Source organism: Chaetura pelagica, unplaced genomic scaffold (assembly GCF_000747805.2).
Source record: "Chaetura pelagica isolate M959 unplaced genomic scaffold, ChaPel_1.0 scaffold10, whole genome shotgun sequence".
NCBI lineage: Eukaryota > Metazoa > Chordata > Aves > Apodiformes > Apodidae > Chaetura > Chaetura pelagica.
In genome coordinates this window covers 12279173-12302093 of record NW_009952263.1, presented here as the reverse complement: position 1 = coordinate 12302093, position 22921 = coordinate 12279173, and the positions used below count along the sequence as shown (strand labels likewise).

Sequence of the window (22921 nt, the reverse complement as noted above, 5' to 3'; positions counted from 1 at the left end):
ATGCATCTTGGTAAGCAAGTTATTACAAAAAACATTTTTTAAAACAGTTTAACCAAATAGGTCTAATAGATACTAGAACCATCAAAAATGTGATGCAAATGTTCTCCTAGATTTACTTGCTTTATATAATCCATGTTCCAAATGCCTGCTATTCTTACACAGCCCAAAAGTCCAGAAAATTTATCATTTGCTTCAGCAACACACAGTAAGTTTCCTTCCCAAATAAGGAGTTCTCCCCACGAAATTTAGGATAGCACATTCAAATAGGGTTAAACACTTTCATTTAATGTTTAACAAGAGTTTAAATGCTGTGTGGCTTGATCTCCTTGAGTTTTCTCTTCACAGTTAGGCACTACAAGGTGATAATCAAGGACAAGAAGAAAGGAAGAGTTGTGTATGACACCATAGTCATTATGGGGCACCCCTCCTAGGTAAAAAAAAAGTAAAGAAAATAACGAACAAGTTATGTTGTTTCTGTGGCAAAATGACATGAAGAGGAAACATGTATTTGGCAACATATCTTGAAGGAAGGCAGTGACTACCCTGGGTACTAAAAAAATCCCAGCCCTTGGGCACCTCTGAAGCATGGGTAGAAAAGCTTCTCTACCAGCCTCTCTCTCCCAAATGGACCCTTCCTGCAGCAAGAAGTGCAGAACTGACCCTGGCAGTCCCAGAGAGCTGCTTGCTTCTCCACTCCAGGAACATGTGAGCTGAGCTTCCAAGCAGCAGAGAAAGCTGGCTGGGGGCACCAGCAAACACTGAGCCCTTACCCGAGGGACTGAGGAGCAGCACTTGTTTTCTTCGCAGGATGAGAAAACAGCAGTATTGCATCTTTTGCACGGTCACAAAGTAAACATGTTGTGCCCTTTGTTGTTTGCTGTTAAAAAGATACTGTTCTTGGGAAAGAACACAGCAGAAAACACAGTTTGTACTTTGTTTTCCACGTATGGGGCTCAATTTAGCTTCAATTCCTTTCACAAGCACATTTAGTGACCTTGTGCAGATTCCCAGCTAAAGGCTTTCTGCACAATGCCCAGGTTTTACCTGTAATAAGGTCTCTTAACTGCAAAAGTAACAATAGGAAAGTCAATTTTTTAGTAATTAAACTATAAATCAGTGGTTAATATGAGTACATTAAACTGCTTACAGTGAAGGAGCAGAGCACCCTCTTTCCCAAGGACAGAAGATCTGAAAGCAGAGTCCAGCTCCTGAGCAGACGCGTGTCCAGCAGCGTCAACGCCACTGTAAATGAATCCCCTGTAAGCTCAAGGTTAAAAGGCTGATCTAAGTCCTGTGAGAGAGCAACAGTAAAAAGACTAACTTGTTCAGGAAAAAAAATAATTTAAAAATAAAAAATTTTGCGAATAGAATCCCATTCCAAATCTGACAAAGCAATTTTGATGCTGTTTTGGACAAGCCCCTGTGCAAAATGACTGCTTTTCTGACCTCCACATTTAGGGTTTTCTATCAGCCTTCTGTTGCACATCAACATCTCTGCCACTACACAAGGACACACCTTCATGTGGTTCCTGTGCTGCAGAGTCCCAGTGCCAACCCCATGCACTCTGATTTCCAGGCACTGCCAGCAACCCTTGGCGATTGCCCATTTACATGCCACAATACTCCTCCTGACTGATGCTCCTCCAGCAATCCCAGAGATTTTTTTCAGTGTTGCTTTCAGACAGGAAGGCAGCTAAACTCTCTGGCAACTGCCATTGGTACCTGCTGAGCAGCAGCCTCTTTGGGTCATCCTGTAGATTTAGTCTATCATTAGATAAGACTGGACCCATTCCAGCATCGAGTTCACAGCAACAGCATGAGATAAATTAAATATTTCCAGGTTTTCTGATGGCTGAAGTAGTTAGGATTCTATTATTCCAAGACTTTGTTTTTGTAACCTAGAAAGCAATTATTTTATTATCAAAGCCCAACAAAATATATATATAATCTGTAATGCAGAAAGCAAATTACTACTTCAAATTATTACAGTAAGACACTGATGAAAAGGACACTCTCTGCAGGCAGATGTGTATGCTGCTCAGAGTATCTATATCCTTACCTCCACCCAGTAAGCTCTATTAACTGCTCTGACACCTCTTCATGACAGATAATAACCCCACTAACAAGCACCTGACTGCCTAAGTACCTGTTAAAAGTGTCACTGTCACTCCAGTGGGAGCTCTGTTTAATGGTCCTCTGTGGGTGAGCAGAACGGCTCAGCACAGACAACTCACTCCTCTGCTGCAGCCTTCTTGCAATGAGTCACACACTCCTGCTTTTCCAGAGTCCTACAGTGTGCTTGGTGTTTGCCACACTCCCTAAAGATGCTGGCAGGATACAGTCCCAGTCCTGAGAAACCCGCTCACATTTGCCAACAGAAGATGTGATACAGGGTACCAAAGATTTGAAAGTGACATTGTATAAAAATTCTCAAATGCTTTTGGTCTTTCAGTTAAAGACAAGAGGGAGATAGCAAGTATAGCTCAGATACACTTCTCAAGAAGAGGCTGAAAAAGCATTCAGCTGCAGCTTTTCCAGGGTCTTCCCTGCTTTTGATAGCACATTCTCCCCCCCTGCAGGACTTGGGTTAGCAGCAGTGCCCAGCTCAATAAACAAAGGTGTAGTGCAACAGGCCAGTGAAAAGCTGAGACAAACACAGTATGAGGTGGGGTGAGCAGGAACCAACTGGGTTTTTATTCTGCAGATATTAGTTCTGCTAGCTAGCATAAATTTTAAGAAGAAAAAAACAGCAGTCAGAGGGAAACACCTGCAGCTCTTTGAGAGTTCCCAGATTTGATTTGGAACCTCTTTGTTTTACCAGTTTAAATTAAGTAATTAGTCTTGGCAACTTGTTGCCAATTTTTTTAGCTTACCTCCCAAACATGTTACCCATGAGCCTTTGGTAAAACCATAGTACAAAAGGAGCACATAGGAGATGGCTCCAAAAATTTGTTATTGTCATATTTGAGGGATAAAAAGCCTTTTCTCTGCTGCAGGGGTGGGGAAAAGCAGAGTACTTGAATCAAATTAGCCAGCTGGATACCCAAGAAAGAGAAGTGCATGCAGAGTATATTGACCCCATACTGTTCATGCAGGGGGTTGATAGGGAACATATGTGAAGACTTGATGGTGCCGGAAGGATCTGAAGAGTCCCTCTTCCCTGCCTGCAAGTTTTCTTTTGGTTGCACAGTTTGAATCCAGTGCAGTCCCTCTACTCCTGTCATCTCCACCACCGTGCCTCTGGAACCAGTACTAGATTTTTCCCTCATGAAAGCAAAAAGTTCAACATCATTTGTCTCCTGGAAACATTCATCTCAGCAGTCTTTCTCCTCCTGTGGGTGTCTTCTCTAAATCCTGCTGTTCTCTCTGCATACATTAATCCCCCTGATAATTCTGCATGTGCTTAAATGATGCCTGGGAAAAGGAAACTTTCTCCAGTGGGGAGAGGGAGAGATAAACAGAAGTTAAACCTTGTTTTAATTTATTTTTTTTCAATGTTTGTGTGACAGATTCCACCTAGACAGCATTGAACTGCGTATTTCTTAGGCAGTAGCTAGCACCAAAGCCTCAGCTCTGTTCCCTTTAGACCAAGGAGCTTTGTGAAGTAGCAGGCTTTTCCCAAGAGACTCCACTTCTTGGGAAGTTTTATTTCCCCACAGCCTGAGGCCTGAGATCTGAGACCAAATGCCTGGAAGAGGAGAAGGGAGCCTTCCCTTTCGTGCCACACAAAACACTAAACGACAAGCATCCTTGACCTGGCGTGTTTGCCCCAGCTGCACAGCACAATTTCCAGGACTCCAGAAATGCCATGGGAACATTTTGTGAACATTTCAAGGGCACGTACTATGCTATGATGTTTATAGATTTGGACATTGTCAACATCTCACATCAAGAAGCTGAAATGGGCCTCAGTCACAGCATGTACTGTATCTTACCACATCACGATCCCCACAGGATCAGATCTATTCAATGACACCTGTGTCCCTTTGATACCTACACATCAGAAGCAGTCAGTCAGTCTTCTGCCTGTGTGTAATCCACTGGGTTCATTTTAAAGCTATCTTTGAATTAACACAGCACAGCTGCAAGTGCAAAACCTTAAGCTTCTCTCCTGCAACTTTAAAGAGGGCAAATACAGCAAAATATAAGGGGAGTGACAACTCCCAGCAGAAAGGACCTTTTTAAAACCACATTTTGTAACTTGAATTTTTTTAAGAGCACATAAGGAAGAAAGATCAAGTCGGCACCACATGCAATCACAAACAAAAACTGGTTCAAACCCACCAAAAAAAAAAAAAAGAGGCAGAGGAATACAAAGCTATATCTTTGTGTGTCTATTTTACCTCCCCAAGGTGGAGAAGCTGCCACCTCCCTCCACTGCTGCTGCCCACCGGCAGGAGATGGCAAATGTGAGCAGATTTGCCAGGCCAGGTCCAGAGCAGCTCCTGGCAGCCTCAAGTGGAAGTGGCAGACACTGTCCCCTGCCCTGTCCCCTCCTGCATTTCCCAGCTGCTGTGTTTTATGACCTTGCATTTGGGTTTATCCCTGTAGACCTGCCAGATTAACCCTGATGCCCTGGAAAAGCCAGGCTGCCATGCTGTGTCACACCTAGAGAACCTCAGACAGAGAGGATTAGCAAGGGGAAACAGATTATTTTTCCAGAGGAAAACCCCTACAGACAGCCTGTCAGGAAGAAAGCCAAGATCACATTTACATCTGTGATCCTAAGTTGAGAATGAGAGGAAACACGAAGCACTGTAAGAGTGACATTTACAGGGTGAGCACAGTGTACACCCCATGCTATGGCTGCAGAATAGCAAAGTCACCTCCATGGTGCCATCCCTGCCATCTGCAGCTCTCAGCCCACTGCCAAGGGACTTTGGTCCTCCTCCACCTCCTTCTGCTGGCCTCTGCCTTCAGTGAGACCAGTCATGAAAGCATTAATGCACTGTGTTTCCCCTAATATTCTCTTGCTCCCCTGTGCACTGGTGGTGAAGTGCCGGTCCAGTCCACATGGCCCCGGAGCCAGATGCTTCCTTTCATGGCCTGCACCAAACCCCATCCAGTTTTGACAGCCATCTACAGGATGATTGTTGCATAGTTTAGCTGGAGGACAAGATTTCAGCACAGAAAGCACAATCGTTTGTAACTGAGCTGGTTTGTACTTACCAACATGTAAATGGCTCGGAACAGCCACACTGGTCTTCCTCAAAGCTGCACGTGGCAAAGGGCTTAAATGCTTGTCTTCACACCCCCCGCCCCCCCCTAAACTCTGGATATTGCCTACTATTAGAAAAATGGCTTTTCCTACAGCTCTGGACCATATGGCTATGTTAGTATTATTACTGGGATTAAGGACTGTCAGCCATCTGCTGAGCCAACACCAGCAGCTCCCTGCCTGTCCCCTGCCCCAGCTCCACCACCACAGGCTTCTCCAGGAGCACAGCCTGTCTCTGGGAGAGGAGGGATTTCCCTACCCAGCCTCAGAGCTGTGAGCAAGGTGAGCTGGCTATGCCACTGATGACTGATTCAAGGTGGGACAAGCTTCCCAAGCAGCTGAGAAACCTCCTCTCTCTGCATATGAGATGCAGCCAACAGCAAAGAAGGATAAAAAAATGTGGCCTTGTTAGTGAAGATTTTGTTCCTATCTCGCTTCATTAGTGACACTATTCCTGAATTTTAGGCTAACCACAAAAATCTGATTTTTTGCAAAGCCTCTCTTACTGTTCCAGAATGCACCATGTCACCAACACACCTTGAAATCTCCTGGAAATGTGAGCTTCTGCCAAGGAGAAAACTCAAGCCATGTGAAGATTTTATTGTTATATTTATAAAATTCTAGATTGCTATAGTTTGCAGGTGAGGAATATTCCAGTTTGCAAGTGCAAGTCAGGCTACTGGAGCAGTTATTAAATAGATGGTACTCAACACACCCTGAATACAGTCCAGTCAGCATTGAAGAAAAAAAATTGCTAATGAGGTGAAACAGAAGTACCTCAGCATGGCAACACAGAGCATCTCAACTAATGAAGCACCAACACTGCAACTCAGGTGATCAATCTCTGTAACTTTTCAAACTCTTTGTTCTACATTTAAATATTTTAATATTCATTTATTCTAGTGTCATCTCAAGTGAAAAATGAATGATATTGAAATTGTGGTTTAAAAAAATCCTCCGACAACAAAAATACCAGACTCTTATAGATCAACCTGCCTTGAGTTATTAAAACACAGAACACCAATTTTAAGCAGAAAACCTGTCTGTTATGGGTTCCCCAAAGGCTATTCAGTCAACTACAAGAATGTTATGTTTAACTTGAAAGCAGCCATTAGCGTAGTCTAATGATATCCAAAAACATCTCTAAAACCTGTGGTTATGGAATAAATAAATTCTATAGTCCATAATCAATTAGAAGGAAATGCTGTAGTAAGAACAAGAAGGTAATAAGCAACAATTACCATGCAGGAAAGGCAACAAAAGTACAGATAAGGTAGAATATTTCTGAAGGCTTCTGCATCGTTGTTTCTGACTGCAGTGATTCTTTCCACCCCTCCAATTTAGAATAATAGGTGTTTCTTGGTGTTTCTTCATAACTCACTTCCAAAGCAAAACAACAAATCCTAAACTGCTGTTTTGCATTTTCTGAGGCAATCAGAAAGTGTCAGCCAGTTCTTATGTTTGACCTCCAAGTGGCATTTTCACCTAAATTAGCTTATCAAACCATAGGGCAAAGATTAGTGTTTTCTTAATTCAGCCCTTCTCAAACACCTTTACTCCTTTAAAAATCAACAACGAATTAAAGTTATTTCCCTCTCTGCAGAAGAGGTTGAAAAGAAATTTAGAAAATAAAGCTAAACAATTTTAAAGGACTATTTAACCTACTATCTTGCAGCAATGTCCTGGTTTGAGCTAGGACAACTCGTTTTATTTCTAGTTATTTTACTTTTCAGTGAAATTTCTTATAAGTGACTGCACTTGCTGAAATTAATAGCATGTTTTTCAGTCAGTGCCTGCTTCTAGGACTGATGATTCTAGACATTTACAGTTATTGATAGAGAATGGTATGCAGAAAGGCTCTTGCTTATACTTATGCTTATAAAAACAAAGGTCACTGCTTGGTTCTGCTGAACTTTTGTGCTGGAAACAAAAGGGAGGAAAGGGGTCACACCTGCCACCCTCCTGTGGCAAGGTGCAAACCAGACAGGTGACCCAAAAAAGACCAAGTATGCCATCCCATACTCAGTATAAAGCTGAGGGATCAAAAGGGTCTAGTTTTCTTCATCCATGGCCAGCATTCTAGAGGGACTGTCTGCTCCTCTGCTTTTGATCTTAATCCATGCATTCCTGAATCCAGTTTCCATCTTCCCCTGAGTCCAGGACCCCAAGCTGGGACTTTCCCATAGCTGCCCTGCAGCCTGGGTGATGAAGGGAGCACTATTAGGGAGAGCTCAATAGTGGTTTTGTACATGTTTTTACGTATTTTATTATTTTCTTTTCATCACTATTGTTTCATTAGAGCTGTGTAGTTCAGTTTCCAACCAGCACATCTCTCTGCCTTATTCACTTTCCTTTTCTGGGAAGGCAGGGGGGGTTAATTCATTTAATTGCTGGCCCAGCCTTAAACCTTGACAGGAAGCTATAATTATACTAGTTTAATTAGGTAGAGGGCTGGCCATCATATACTTTCAGGTACTAAAATGACTCAGCATAGTATATACAACACTTGTAATACAGGGTTAGCTTGCCTGTGGTCGTCAGAAGCATGTCATCGCAGGCTCACTACTCCTTAGGCTGACATAAGCTGGCACAGCCATGAAAGGAGAGTCAGAGTCTCCTGGATGTTGCTGCCACCACTACCATTTGCAGTGGACTAGGCTGAAAAAACTGATCCAGCTGAAAATTTACTAAAACAATCTGTCCCATAACCATCACATTCCCCCCCACCAGCCCAATGGTATTTGAATCTGACTATTTGCTTTTTGTGCACCTCGTCCCTTGTCATTCCTGGAAGAGGACAGGGTCTCTGCTTTCAACTCCTTCCACCAGTCTAAGAAAAATATTAACTCTTCCTCCAAAGTCTGGATTTTTTTCTGCATGGCCAATATTAGAAGAAAGTGTCTTTAGATGACACATACATACAGTAACTGGGATTTTAGCCCACAGAGACGTACCACTACAAACAAGATTTAAGATACCTTCATTTCATAAAAGACTGACAAAATCCCATTGCTGAACAACTCCAGACAGGGAGGGCTACTTGCTTTTGGCTTCTTGAAGGAGTGAACAAAACAGGAAAGTCTGAAGAATCTATGAAAAGGGCATGAGTTACTTTTCAAAAAGAGTAGCTTAGTGAGGACGCTTCAACTCTGGAGAATCTGGGCATATTAAAAACTCCACAATCCAGCATATGCAGTTCCAGTTCAGACAATGGTCCTATTGTATGCATTATTAACATTGTTTGGCCATCTTGATTTCTTCCTTGAAATCAGGGAATGTTATTTTTAAAAGAAAATTAAAATAAACACCATCAGCAATATTTCCATCCTTCACAGTAGTGTTTCCTTGATCCTAATCCGGCACTTCGTGGGTTACAATTATTTTTATTCTATATATCCTCCAAGAGCCAAAGAAACAAGCCAACAAGAAACATTTCAGGGAGATGGAGGGAGTGAGAGGAGGTAAGATGCTGTCATTAGGAGTAAAAAGAGATATTTAGACTAGGAAATCAGTCTGAATTCGATTGTCCTGTCAGGTAGCAAGCTCCGTGGGCTGGCCCCTCGTGTGATAAGTCAAGGAACCTGCTCTTAAGTGTTTCCTTAAATGTCAGTTCAGTGCATGAAGTTCCCTTGAAAGTGTTTTATTTCATTTATGAGTTCAAATCATCCTGGTATCAGTATTTCCAGTCCTGTGTCAACACTGAGGCTACAAATCTCATCCGTGAACCTGTGACAGCTCCTTCTAATGAGCATTGCATTTGGTGGAGAGAAAGCAACCTGATCCAGGAAATTATCTTCATTTATGAACTGCTGCCCCACTAAAGGAAGAGTTGTTTCTGATTTTCCCTCCATTGTGGCTGTGGTGGAAGATTGTACATAGTCCTTCTATACCAGCCTGCTTGCCCAGCTATGACATGAAGCAACTCACATATTTTGGAGGAGGCCATGGGACTTACTGGTTTTCATTGTGGCTGTTGCTGCTGACTGTAATGTAAGACAGGTTTTGGCATCACAGCTGCTCGGGTCCTTTAAAAATAAAGGCAGGTTTCAAAATACAGGTCATTCAGACACAGCATCATCAATGCCTTACTATTCTGAAAGGTGAATAGAAGTGATCAAGGAAATTGCACCAAGAGACAAAAGTCTGCAGTCTGGCTTTATTTCCTGGATCCCGCTGAAACAGCAACGCCCCTAAGAAATCTGTATTCAGTAGTGCAACCAGAACTACCCAACACAACAGAATATCATTAATATCCAATGGATAGATGGCTGGGGCCTTACCACTGCAACTCTACTTCTGCAAGGATCAAAGCACTCTGAAATGAATCAAATGAATAATTAATAACCACTGCCTATACCCCACCACCATGAAATTGCTCATTTAATTCTAATCAAAGTGTCAGTTTTCCAAGACCAGACTTTTTATAAACTTTACTTCAAAATCCCACTGCTCTAAAGATGTGTTTCCAATGCTATTTATAGTTTAGTTTTCATTACACCCTGAAAGAATTTGTTCTCTGCATGGCTTGTTTCACACAGGTGAATTACACAATAGTAGCAATCTGCAGGACACACGACCATAAACACAGCAGTCAGAAATGCAATAGCTGCTGAGCAACTTGACCTAACAGTACCTGTATCTTTGGACTGGAAGTACAGTAAGTCAGCAGAAGCTATGAGAAGATACACACGAGACCAGAAGGCAAGAAAACAATGTATACTTCAGAAACGGATTCTCTTCACAAATAATAGTTTTTCTCTCTTCAGACAGTCTTTCCTCTTCCTTTATGTGCGTTCCATCCATAGAGGCAAAGTTAACAAGGATTGTTCACACTTTGACCCTTTTCACCTCCTGGCACTCCCCCATGGTCCCTGTCTTTAGCACTATCCACCATCAGCCAAACAAGGCTGGATGCCACTCCCTAGAACCTGCCAAAGAAACACCAAAACTTAAGCTAGAAGAAATCAAACAAGCCAGAAACCAGAAGGTATTCCAGAGGAATTATCTAAGGGGATGCCTGGCTTATCTTAATAGCTTTGTTGGCTTAAACACAGTTAACAGAGTTTGGTAGTTCCGAGTTCTGCCTCCCCAGAGGAGGACTGTAGGGACCTTGTTCTCATATTTTCATTGGGTTTTGTTAGGTTGGTTTTTTTTTTACTTTGATCCATCTAGCTGATAGAAAATATTAGGTTAACAGAGCTAGTAGAGTTTAAGTTTTCTGAACATGTCCTTGGATTTTTTTTGTCCTGGGAATATGGTAACTTTCTATCATATCACAGGGACCATCAGTAAGAAAGCTGACCTCAGAAAGCTGAATTTTAAACTATTCTTAGTATTATCATAATCTCAACATCAGAATGAGTTCTAGCACTAATCACATAACCTCAGAGCTTCTGACCTTTAAGAATTAAATTATTTGAAAGAACATCAAAAACATGGAGAAGGCAGAAATATCTGCTTTCCCAAATGACACAATCTCCTAGTAACTTATGTGGAGGGCAGTTCACAACTGCTGCAAGAAAAAAAAGGTTAAAAACCAAACACTTTCCTGAAAAGGCCAAATATATAACCTTAAGAGTCCATAAAGATAAGCAAATTACATCAATGATGAACATGAGGAGGGAACATCAGCAGGATCAGACCAAGAACCTGGCCTGTACCAGCCAGGTGCAGGCTGGTAGAAACATTTCTGAGGGCTGCAACCTTCCACCTGCTTCTCCAGAAATCTGAGCAGCCAACAGGAGACTGCAAGTGGGAAACTGCACTGAATAGAAGCAGAGCACTTAAGACAACAATAACAGTGATAGCTTAATGACATGGTCAACACTACCAAAAACGAGAATAACTGCCTGTATTTGTTTGTATTCCACTGAAGGCACACAGTACATTATCTGGCACATTAGCCTTAGAAGCTCCCATGTACACAATGAATTATGCAGCAGTGTTTACTAAATAATTTTACTAATAAGCCATCTTAGATTTACATAATAAAATTTTGCATGGAAGGCATACAGTAAAAATGAGTCATGCATTCCAAGTGCCTGGAGCAAAGCATACCTTCTTTAGCAGGAGGCTTACAGGGAGCAGACAGCTGAGGGTTTATCAGATATGCAGAAGAATGGGGACAGAGGAACAACATCCCCGAAGGTCCTCATGCCAGTTCAGCCATCCTAGATCCAGCCTTGTGGTGGCAGCTCAGGACTGTAAATATTACAAGTGTGAGACTACCACTGAGAGTAACTAGGGGCCTGTAGATCAATTCTTTTATGTACAAGCAACCTAAATGTTACCAGGAATGAGCAAAAGCTGAGGAAAAACAAAGGAGAACTGCTGGATAATGAAGTGACAAGATATTGATTTGAGGATTCTCATCCCATTACATGGGGATCACCCAAATATTCCAAGAAGCTCATCAGCAAGATTTTTCCAGCACTGATCCCCATACTTTAGGGTCTTAATGACTTATGTATTAGTATAATAAATAACACTATAATTCATTGCAATCATATAATTACAGCAATATTACCAAATATTCTAATGCAGAAAACTGCTGCAGAACTGATTTCTATACTGTGTAACATGATATTATAATGTTACATTCTGGCATTTCACATGGTCCAATTGCAAATTGCCACCTAAAGCATCCCTTCAAATCCCTATCCACAGCTCACTTATGCTTTCCGACCTACCTTAATTTCTTTTCTATCTTCATCACATATTTTTTGCCTAACTTGGCTTGCTCTCTAGCTTGTGTTCCACCACAATGTTTTGCCTTGGCACACATGGCACTCAAATTTGGTCCTAGTGGATTAGAAACCATTCAGAAGTAATGCAGAATTGCTCAAGAATGTAATCATGAAGCTACAGAAAAATAAAGCTTCACAGGCTTTGTCTTTTCTGCTAACTAGGAAGTAATAATCTTTTAGAACTATTAGTAGAGCACAGAAACATCCTTTATTTTGAGTAATATACTGAAAAATACCATATCTACATCCTGATTGTGGAGCATGTGTGGAACCAATGGACCAGCTACAGACTGTAACAGTCACCTTTTGGCTCTGTCAGTCATGACAGCAACAGAGCCTTGCCCTGGATCACCCAAGGACCTGCAGCCTCCTTTCCAGCTTTGCTGTCAACTTCTCACACTCCTAACCAATCTCCAGAGGTAACAATCACCTTTTACTTCTGTATTCATTTAGCAGTGACATCAAATAATTGGACAGTTGTTTGGTGTGCAGCAAATTGAAATCCAAATGCATCATCAGTATTACTAACACCTATGGACTTTGATCCAGTTTTAGCTACCTTTAAAAATACGGTAATTTCATGTTTTCCCTTGAGTCTGCATAGGATTATCCATGTAAATAAGGGAGCAAATACCAGAGCCAGCCAGGAAGTTCATTAATTTTTTCCTGGATAGTTCTAAGGCTTCCTTTTATATATATATGTGTATAAGAAATGGTTACCATTTCTAGGAAATTATTCTCTTTTAAAAAGTCAGGCAACACTCCAAAGCACAATTTTTAAAAACCCAGCTTTTTCATTAAAAAAAAACCCCAAAACAACAAAAACATAAACAAACTTCTGACTACAGAAAAAGATAAAATTGGGATTCCTGCAACATCAAGTTGGATTTCTAGCTTGGGTGGCTGAATCTCCTCTCTGGATTTGAAGCTGCCACCACACGACACTTGTCATCAAGCACTGCCAAGGACTCCTGAGTGGCTGAGCCAACTATACAGGGTGCTGCCATCCAGCCACAGAAAAAAAACAAGCCAGGTGTATTTCCTATAGATTTTTTCAATGGTTTTGAAGTTTTCCATTTTAATTTTTAAATAGTAGTAATATTTTTTATAACATTTTTTAATACTGTGCTGCTCAAATATCTTTTCTCCCACCAGCCTACTGACTTCTCCCAGCTGAAGGCAAAGCAGGGAGCCCAGCAGCTCAGGCAGTGCTTGGCCAAATAAAACACCAACACTGATCATAAACGATTCAACATTTGACTAAGGGGCATAGCTGAAAAGACTGACTTTGAACTTAGCTCTGCTTAATTTAATTTGCACTCAGTACCTTTCTGTTGGTCTCTGCTAATACAGTCTACTTGCCATTTTTGTCAAGTAAATCTTCTTAGTTTTTTTTCTCTCCTCTGTCACTTGTACCCCATTCATTGGAAGAGAAATGGAGAGAAAAATGTTTCTTCATTAATCCAGAAAGTTTCTTTCAACACTCTAACTCCTCTTCCCTCTATTAGCACAGCATTCTATAAAACTTGGCCTAGATTTTTTTGTCTGGATCCCACCTTTGAAGGGAAAGATTTCCAGAGCCCATTTGTGTTGCAGGATGGGAGCAGAGACCTGCCTTGCTCCCTGTGCTCACCCTGTGCTAATCACACCGGGCAACCTGCTCTGCTGAGGTGGGTGACTCCGGGTTCCAACCTTGAGTACTTTGAAGAGAATAAATCATTGTGTGCTGCTGAGCAGTCATCCTGTGAAAGATCAGCCCCTGGGGATGTGCTCGGCAGAGTAACTCAGATACCTGGGGAAAATTTTGTAATTGTGGGGTGATGTTTTAAACAGCGATTAGTACTTAAATAATATTGTCTAAAGCATTATGTGTAACTATTTCGTATTTAGATTCCTATCTCCTCACCATAACCTCACTCTCGGCTTTCTCACAGCCTGCATGTTTACTATTCCTGTTTACCTTGGGCAACACCTGGCGTGCCCTGGTGTTAATCACACCCAGCTTCACCTCCTCCTGGAGAACGAACCCTCACCTTGCAGGGCCTTATTGTCTCCGGAAGGCAGGGGAGGCTCCCAGGGTGTTCGCTCCCCGGAGAGCCCAATCCCTGGCCGCGGGGAGGGCGGGATGCGGGGCAGCCGGGATGCGGGCAGGGAGGGATGCGGGATGCGGGGCGGGCTCCATCTGGTGGCGGCTCCAGCGGGAGCGCCGGGGGTGGGAGCGGGATGCGGGATGCGGGGCCGGGCCCGGCGGGGAGCAGCCCCGGGGTTTGTCCCGGGAGGGCGTGAAGAGCTTTTGTCCCGGGCACGGCTCGGCCGCGTTCCAGGGGAACGGTCCCGGGTAGGGGAGAAAGGTGCAGTTTCTCAAACACAGGGAAATTATCTGTCATTAAAAAAATAATAATAAAAATTAGAAACTTAAAGTGAGAACCCAACTGACTTAAATATTTAATTGTTTTTTATTTAATTAAAATACTATTTCTATAGCTAGGGTATGAGGAAAGTAGGGTGGATTTAGATTAGATATTAGGAAGAAAGTGGGCAGATTTAAATCAGAAATTAGGAAGAAATTCTTCCCTGTGAGGGTGGTGAGGCACTGGGACAGGTTTCTCAAGGAAGCTGTAGATGCCTCATCCCTGGAAGTGTTCAAGGCCGGGTTGGATGGGACTTTGAGCAACCTGGTCTAGTGGGAGGTGTCCCTGCCCATGCAGGGGGGGTTGGAACCAGATGATCCTTCAGTCCCTTCCAACCCAAATCATTCTATTTGTTACTTCAGAAACCAAATTCCAAAACGATTAAGTGAAAGACCACTCCTCTGACAAACGCTGGGCTGCTTTGACTACAGTACCACCCAAAGGCAGAAGAAGCCTGGAGCTCCAGACCCGGTGGGGCTGGAAAGCAGCTGCCACAGGCAGTGCTGACAGTAAGTGGCAGTACTGGCTGCATTAGCCATCTGCTCCTGGGCTGATAGATGGATCCTCTTACCTAGGTGGCTGAGGTTAAGAGAGAGCCAATGGCCCCACGAGGAGTGGAGCCAGAAGGGTCATGTCAGAAGGCATGTGAAGGATGTGATGCAATATAAAACCTGCTCTCTTTCTCCCTAAGGAGACCTTACTGACTACCATTTTGGGGAAGCTTCACAGTTCAGCTTTGGGATTTTTTTCCTGCCATAATTACAGGCAGCTATACTTTTAGCCCCTCCATTTAATACATAGTAGTGTTTTTTTTCCTTAAAAAAAACAACAAAACAACTCTCAGAGGATTTAATAGATTATTAGAAGTTCTTTTCATCCTTTAAGTAGTTGTTATTTTCATGGAACTCACCACAGGCAAACAAAAACATTTTTTTGCCCTTACTTCTGTGAAATTGGTGCTATTTTGTCCTTACTCTCAGTTGCTTTATCATCTATCATCTGAACTCAAATCTGGAATGACACAGCTTCTTGGTTTTCTCAGTTCTACCTGACAACTGTGACCTTGCCCAGCAAGCCCTTGTAACATCATTGCATGGATGTGAGAGCCCTAGTGTGCACCATGTCTGTAAGCTGATATAAAGCAAAGGTGGTAAAATCAGTCATTTCCCCAGTCCTCTCCCCCAAATGCAGCTGAGCACACGTGCTGCTGCCATTCCCATGCTACAAAAGAATTTGTATCTTCTGTAACCCGTATTTTATTCTGATGTCAAAATACTTGTTGAAGAGGTGTGGTGATATGTATATTGCTGTACTACAGATATATATATGTATAATATGGGGTCTTTGCCCTAAAACAAACACTGGTCCAATTACAGGGAGGGATTTGTATAAAGCTGCTAAGGATCAGGAAGCCAGCTACTCCACCGGTTAGCAGAATTTCACAGGCTTTTGACAAAGCTGCTGTTAAGGCTGCACTGCTGCAGTCCGCGAGCAGGGCCAGCAGAGAGCGAGCAGCTGCTGCTGGAACACCCGAGGTTGAGCGACAGCAGCTAGACCAGGTAGCGGGTACCGGTGCCTGGGAGAAGAGGGTTTGAAGCCCTTGTCCTCTGCAGCCAGCACCGTACAGCCCCGGGGAGGACCTGGCATGCAGAGGAGCCACTGCCCGGCTGCCTCCCCAGCACCCCAGCTGGGCTCCACCACAGGCTGTGGGGACCCGTGCAGCTCTGCCCAAGCTCCTGTCACCCTCAGCTATCCCCTGGAGAGCTATGCTGGCCCCCAACAGCGTGATGGGAGCTGGCAGCATGGCTAGCAGCCATTTGGTTTGGTGTTAGAGGAGCAGTGAACTGAAACTACTGAAAATCTGCAATATTCCCTGCATGTAAGAACACACGTTGCAGCTCTGCTTGCAGATCGAAAGAGGCAGCACAGGGCAAGACTAGGATTTTAACCATAGAATTCACATGGAAAGCACATATGAATTTGCATCCTTATTTCTGGCCATCGCTAGTTCCTTTACCACTTAACATCTTTTACAGTGAACTGATGTCTCAAGTGTTCCAGTTTCTGCTTAACAAGGGATGTTTACTTTGCAGAAAAGCCCACAAACAAATTTGGCTTGCACTAAAATGACTCAGAAGCTCCCAATTAACCTTGATGAGAGCTGAGGAGAATACTGAACTAAGTGAAGCCCATGCTGAAGCCTATGAAAGAGTCAGACAACGCCCAGATGAGCTCAAACACAAAGAAGGCAGAAGCAGAGACAGGCTATCCAGGAGTAACACAGAAACTTTGTTTGAATTTGCAGGGATGAAGCTAAGAAGGCCAGAGCTCAGCTAAGTTGGAACATGTAGAGGTCATGTTGGTCAGCAAGAAGGACTTCCATAAGCACTCTGGCAGCAAAATTAAAGTTAAGGAAGACACAGCTCTACTATGCATTGGGCAGGGAAGCTTGTAACAAAAGGCATGGCATAGGCTGAAGTGCTCAATGCTTTTCTTTCTGGCCTTTGGTTTAAATGGAAAGATCTGCCATCTGGTCTCCCATTTCCCTGATCCTATTAGTTTAGTCTGTAAGAGCATGTTAGGAAGCAAAAGGGGAGGGCTGCTCCACCAGGGAGGGTGAGACAAGGGTAAGGACAGCACAGGCAGGGATCTTACCGTTGGGGCACAGTCCCACAGCCCCTGAGCAGGAGCAATAACAGCAACAGGTCCCATCAACCATCCACTGATCATCAGGCAAAGGCAATGTAACAAGTCAGATCCAAGGTTAACTCAGGAAATCCAAATTACTCATGACTGTCAAGAAACAGGACTAGAAATAGGTCCTGCAGCTGCATCGTAGCTAAGATTCATAATCCAAGCCTGACCTTAGGAGAGCTCCTAGCCTTGTGGTCAGTAGGTGCCAGGTAGGTCAGTAGGTGGAGGTCCCAGGTGAGAGTGATCAAGGCAATTACAGGTTATTAGTGCACTCAGGGCCCCAGCAGAGTGAAGAGTTGCTCACAGTTGGGGAAGATACAGTTAAGGAGCCAATTTGATAATCCACAGGACCAGATAGGATATACCTGAACATCCTGAGGTAGTTATTGTGCAGTTCCTCTATAATCTTTGAAAGGTCATTGTAAGATGCCCAATGTTTAGAAAAAGCACATCACAGCTATCTTCAAGAAGGATAACCCAGGGAAATGCAGCTTTGTCCTAGGTCTGGGGAAGGTTATGGAGCAAATCCTCCTGGAAATCATTTCCAGCCACATGGAAGTCAAAAAGATGAGTGGGAGAAATCAGCACAGATTGTTCAAAGGCCAATCATGGCTCACTAACCTGATCTCTGATAAGATACCTCATTCTGGGGATAATGGCAGGACAATATCCTGAGCTTTGGGTCTCAAAGAACCTTCTCAAGGCATACCGTTTCCCTGGCACAACAAAAACCTGTTGAAAGACTTCATCTATGTTCTGTTTAGGTCAGCTTCCATAGAACATCCCAAACAATTTTACTTGATATATACACTCATAAACTGGATTTCCCAGTCCTGCACCATAGCTGTTTCTGTCTTACTACTTGAAAGGCTTGTGAGGTTTTATTTATTGTTTAAAGGAGAAAACTACTTCTGCCAGTTTTCATTTTACTGCCTTTATCTGATCAGAGGACAGAGAGGCTTGGGCCAGGAGGAAGGACTCTGGGAAGTGTCAGTGCTGAGACCTTGGATTTCACACAGTGAAGCATGGGATCAGGAGGGTCTTCTTTCAGTGCAATGCAACTAGTCTCAGGGAAAGCATAGTCATTTTTCAAGTAAATGTATGGATCAACCTTAAATATTTTGTCACCTGAAGATAGTAACTTGTTACAGGAAGCAGTTCAGTGGTAATCTGTTTGGAATAACAGAAGGGATAGTTCCTTTGGGGTCCACTGCTGAGCAAAGGAGTCACTCATGGGAGTGGGCCCAACTGGGACCCCATCAGCACAGAATTCCTCTTTGTTGTGCACAACTTTGCTCTAAGTCCTGGTGCTTTCTCCTGGTTTATTTCTAAATCTCACCAATGCACCACAGACCCATAACAGATGGAGATAAAAAATGCATTAAATCTGTTAGCTTGTTCTTCTAATGCTGATGAAGATCCAAAACAGAATCATAGAATGGTAGGGGTTGGAAGGGACCCCTGGAGATCATCGAGTCTAACCCCCCTGCCAGAGCAGGATCACCTAAGGCAAGTCACACAGAAATGTGTCCAAATGGATCTTGAAGGTGTCCAGAGAAGGAGACTCTACAGTAGGCTTTCAGCAGCTTTGGTAGAGCCATTTGTTCAAAGAGGAGGCAAGAAGTGCCTTTGTAATGTGTGTATCTGGGCACTGAAATCAGATGGCCACTTTGCTAAAGGAATGAGATCTTAATTCATTAAATGATACAAAAGAAATGTTGTTAATGGTTAACAGCACTGAGAAAAAACAAGTAACGTCTAGACACCCTTTTTCTTATTCATGTACTAACATTTCTCAACTCCTTAAGTCTGATGAAATATTTTTCTTCACAAGCCACATGCTTTTAAAAATGTAAATACTGTATCTGCTTATGGAATTACTTCAATGGCCTCTAAAACACAGAACACACAGGTTCCTCAGGATAGTATTTCTTTTACATTAAGGTGTTATTTCCTTCACATTCAGGTGGTAAATAGGAAAGGCAAAATACACCAAAGAGGCAAATTATTTAACTATCAAAAGGGAGAAATTACAATGAATTGAAATTAAAGTCATACATAGTTTTGTAAATGAGGAACTTTTATCAAAGTGTTTCCTGCATATAGTACTTTGCAGAACAAAAATAATGGGGCTATATCTAAAATTGACCATTTGTACACCACTTCCTGCACAGCTCACACATGACTCAAGTGATGCTCAGTACTATGACGGAACCACTGATTCCTAGACAGGCCCTTGCAACTCCTCATGCAAGAAAATTTAGCATCAAAATATTATTCCTCATAAAGTCTGTGGCCTTGGATACTTCTGAGAACTACTCATGTCTTTTATTCTCCTGGGACCTGAACAAATGGGCACTCCCTTTGGTTTCTGGGGACAGGCTCTGTGCTGACACCAGCTCCAACAAAAACCGGAGGTCTCTGTAGCCTGATTGACTCTGGCCAGATACTATTACTCCTGGGAACATCTGCTAGCCAGGAAGGGCTGGTGTGCTGTGTCATCCATCTGTGCCCCTCACCAATGCCACAACATACCTTACACAGGGACCTTTCTCTTGCCACTGTCTGGAGTGATCAGCTTCTTCAACTCCAGGAACTACCATAAAAGTAATATGGTCAAAAGGAGGCCCCCTGGGGTTTTTTTAATGAGTCGTGGAAAGAATGAAATTGTGATGATGAAAGTGCCATCGGAGTCATATTTGTTGCACTATACTATTCCTTCCTCTACAACTGCATGCAATTTCTCCAATAGATTTCACTGAGACGTGATGTAGGCTGTTGTTGTTCTCTGATGTTTAGGGAAATCCCCAAACTAAAAGTATTCCATCACCAGCTTCACAATCCCATGAGAAGTTTCATTAAAATGCCATTCATGTCACTCCCTGAAGTCATCCTTCCAATTGCAGGATATGTGGTTACAGTAGAAAGGGAAAATGGTTTGTTAAAATACACATTTATATTTATATATATTTTATATGAAACTTAAAATGCATAATTTATAATAATATACTATATATTGTTGTTATCTTGTAGGTTTTATATATAAAATATAAATAACACCCATGTTTTCGTGTGTATATATATATGTATAAGCCAGAGTAGTTGGACCTATGTTAAGCTAAGGCCTAGCTCTTACTTTTGGGGGTAACCAGTAGAAAAAAATCCAGTTGAATAAATGGATGAAAACAGATGTATATGACATACCAAGAAAGACCCAGCAAAGCCTTCCCAAATTTGTTTCACAAGCTCTTTGAAGAAGTCTACAATCATGTAGACTAACTAGGAGGATTTCCTTGATAAAGTACACTCAGGTCTCCAAACAGCATTTGACATTGGCTTTTAAGGAAACAAAGTTTACATGGGATAGGAGTGAAGGTGTTTGCATGACTAAGCAATGATTAAAAGATAAAAAACCACAAATAACAATAAACAGTCCTCTTCACAGTAGAGGAAAATCACTAAATGAATTCCACAGCCTTGTGTTAGATAGAGCCTGTACTGTCTAACAGAGTCTTGTATTGTGCAAAAAAGACTGACCACTGAAGTAGTGATATCTGCTGATGACACTTGTACTTCTTCATTCTGGAAGTAGTGACAGTCTGGCAACTGTTGCCAGGTGAAACTGCTGAGGCAGAGAATATGGGCGTGTTCAGAAAAGGATTAAGCAAATTCAGGGCCAAAGTCCGTACATCAGGAATTGAGGGGGCAATGAAGGGGCACCACCTATTTTTCATAAGATACAAGAGACTGCCTGCTAAGTCAGAGCAATGGTCTGCCTAGTTTAGTGTTCTGGTTTTTATGTTGGAGGCAGAGAGTTTCTTACATCTTAGGCACACAAAGTTTTTCAGGGTATTAAAGATGCAGGCTAAATATGAGGAACTGCAGAAACAGGCCTGAGTTGCTGGAAGATAAAATAACCTGCGGATAAATGTGGCTGTGGTGCACATGAAAACCAAAATGTTATCTTCTCAAACTGGGTGATGACCTCTAAACTAAATATTATTACTCAAGAATGAGATCTTAGTGTGATAACAGAAAGGGCTATGGAAATACCTGTTGAATGTTCAGCAGAAAGAGTCAGTTGGATTTTGGGAAGAGTATGTCAGAAACCATCATTATGCCACCAATTACATTTAGAGTGTGTCTGAATTTTTAATAGTTTCAGAGACCTCCAACATGACAAGGAGGTGAAATTACTGAAAAGGAAAACAGTAAGGACTAACAGGGGCAATCAAATGTATGGAATAGCTTCTAAATTATTCAAAAGTCTAGGACTCTTCTGCATGCAAAAGAGATAGTTGAGAAAGGATTTTTTGAAGGTTTATAAAGCCACACATGGTGCATGAAGGGTGAAACCTTGTATCCTCTAGTCCAAACACAGAAGGGAGGATGGTCTAAAAGGGGAATAACAAGAAAAAAGTTCAAAATAAGCAATCCCAAGGATATTACAGCCTTGGCAAAGAGGTGCAGAGCACATCTCTGGTCATCACAGTCTTCCCTTGGCACACTCTGTGAAGTGATGGCCCCATGCTTGACATTCTCCATGAAACCTTCTGCACCCAATGAGCCTTATGATACATGAGGTGCACTGCACACTGCCACAGGTGGGACAAACAATAGAAAACAGGCTTGGTGATGCCCTAGACATTCTTAAAAAGTATCTTCCTACCTCTGTTCCCCACCTTTAACTTCCTCCTCCACAGATAGACACAATAAAGGCACAGCCAGGTATCTCCAGATTCCAAGCTAGACAAACTTCTTGTTCCCTCGTCTCAATATCTCCTTCCCACCTCAACGTCACCCATGGTTTATGTTGCACTGTTGTCTACCAAGCTCTGTTGTCTACCAAGTTTTCCACCCCTGTCCACTACAGACAAGTAAGAATTAGGGCACACCTCAATAAATCCATGTACATATCTAATTCACATCGAAATCATGGCCATGTTCACTAAACATCTACGGACCGGAAAAATGTAGTTATTTACATTACATTTAACACTATATGACATTCCACAGCTCCAATAGACATTTAAAGCAGAAGAATAAATTCAAGACTATATTCCAGAGTCTTGAATGCAAAAGTCACTGGCTAACATAGTCTAGCTTTATTTCTGTACCAACAGTGAACAGCTTACCTTCTTTTGGATATCTGTCTATCATAGATAGACACTCTGAACAGCATTATCAGCCCTGTGTTTTTAACCAGTGTTCAATTTCCTTCAAATTGGTATGTAAACTTTTTTTTTCTGTTGTAAATGGTCACTGTATGAGTGTTGGTGCAACCTTAAGTGCATAAGCAGCAAGCTAGACCAGCATGGATCTCTGTTACCATTAAATTCTATATCTCATCAGAAAAGACCTGGAAAATAGAGTGTTTGAAGTGGTGGTGCCATTCTGCTCCTCTGCTGCTGTTGGGATCCTGTAGCAGCAGAGCTCAGCCAGGGCAAGGGCAGCAGAAAGAGATGCTGCAAAACCCCGGTGCAGACAGCATAGACATAGCACACACATGACACAGTTCAGGGGGAACAGGGTCCCAGCATCATGAATTTGCCACACAGAGAAGTGTCCTCAGTACCAGCACACTGTCTCCTCTACCTGCACGTGCTTCACATGCACACACTGAGTACCATTTTCACACTGATGCAGGCAGCGACTGTTTCTTTAACAAAGGCTGGTACATCAAAATTGTGTCTCAGAAGGGCACTTGAAAAGGTCCATTTTCACCAGACTAGAAAACTTCTTTCAGTGGACCATGCTATTGTTCAAACCAGAGGAAAAAGCACTTTAAAACAAAGTTTTATGATCAAATGTTTCAGACAACTAAAAAGGCATAAAGTTTATAACAGCAGGAA

At 42.5% G+C, this 22921-nt stretch overlaps 1 protein-coding gene across 1 annotated transcript in view; it reads right to left on the bottom strand.

Annotated features, from left to right (window-relative positions):
• LOC104397655 (rap guanine nucleotide exchange factor 5-like) overlaps positions 1–22921 on the bottom strand; it is a 152421-nt gene that overhangs the window by 100648 nt on the left and 28852 nt on the right. Inside the window, exon 2 of the mRNA XM_010007655.1 lies at positions 13998–14344. Within this exon, the coding sequence (XP_010005957.1) occupies positions 13998–14344 (347 nt within the window). The remainder of the gene's footprint in view (positions 1–13997; positions 14345–22921) is intronic.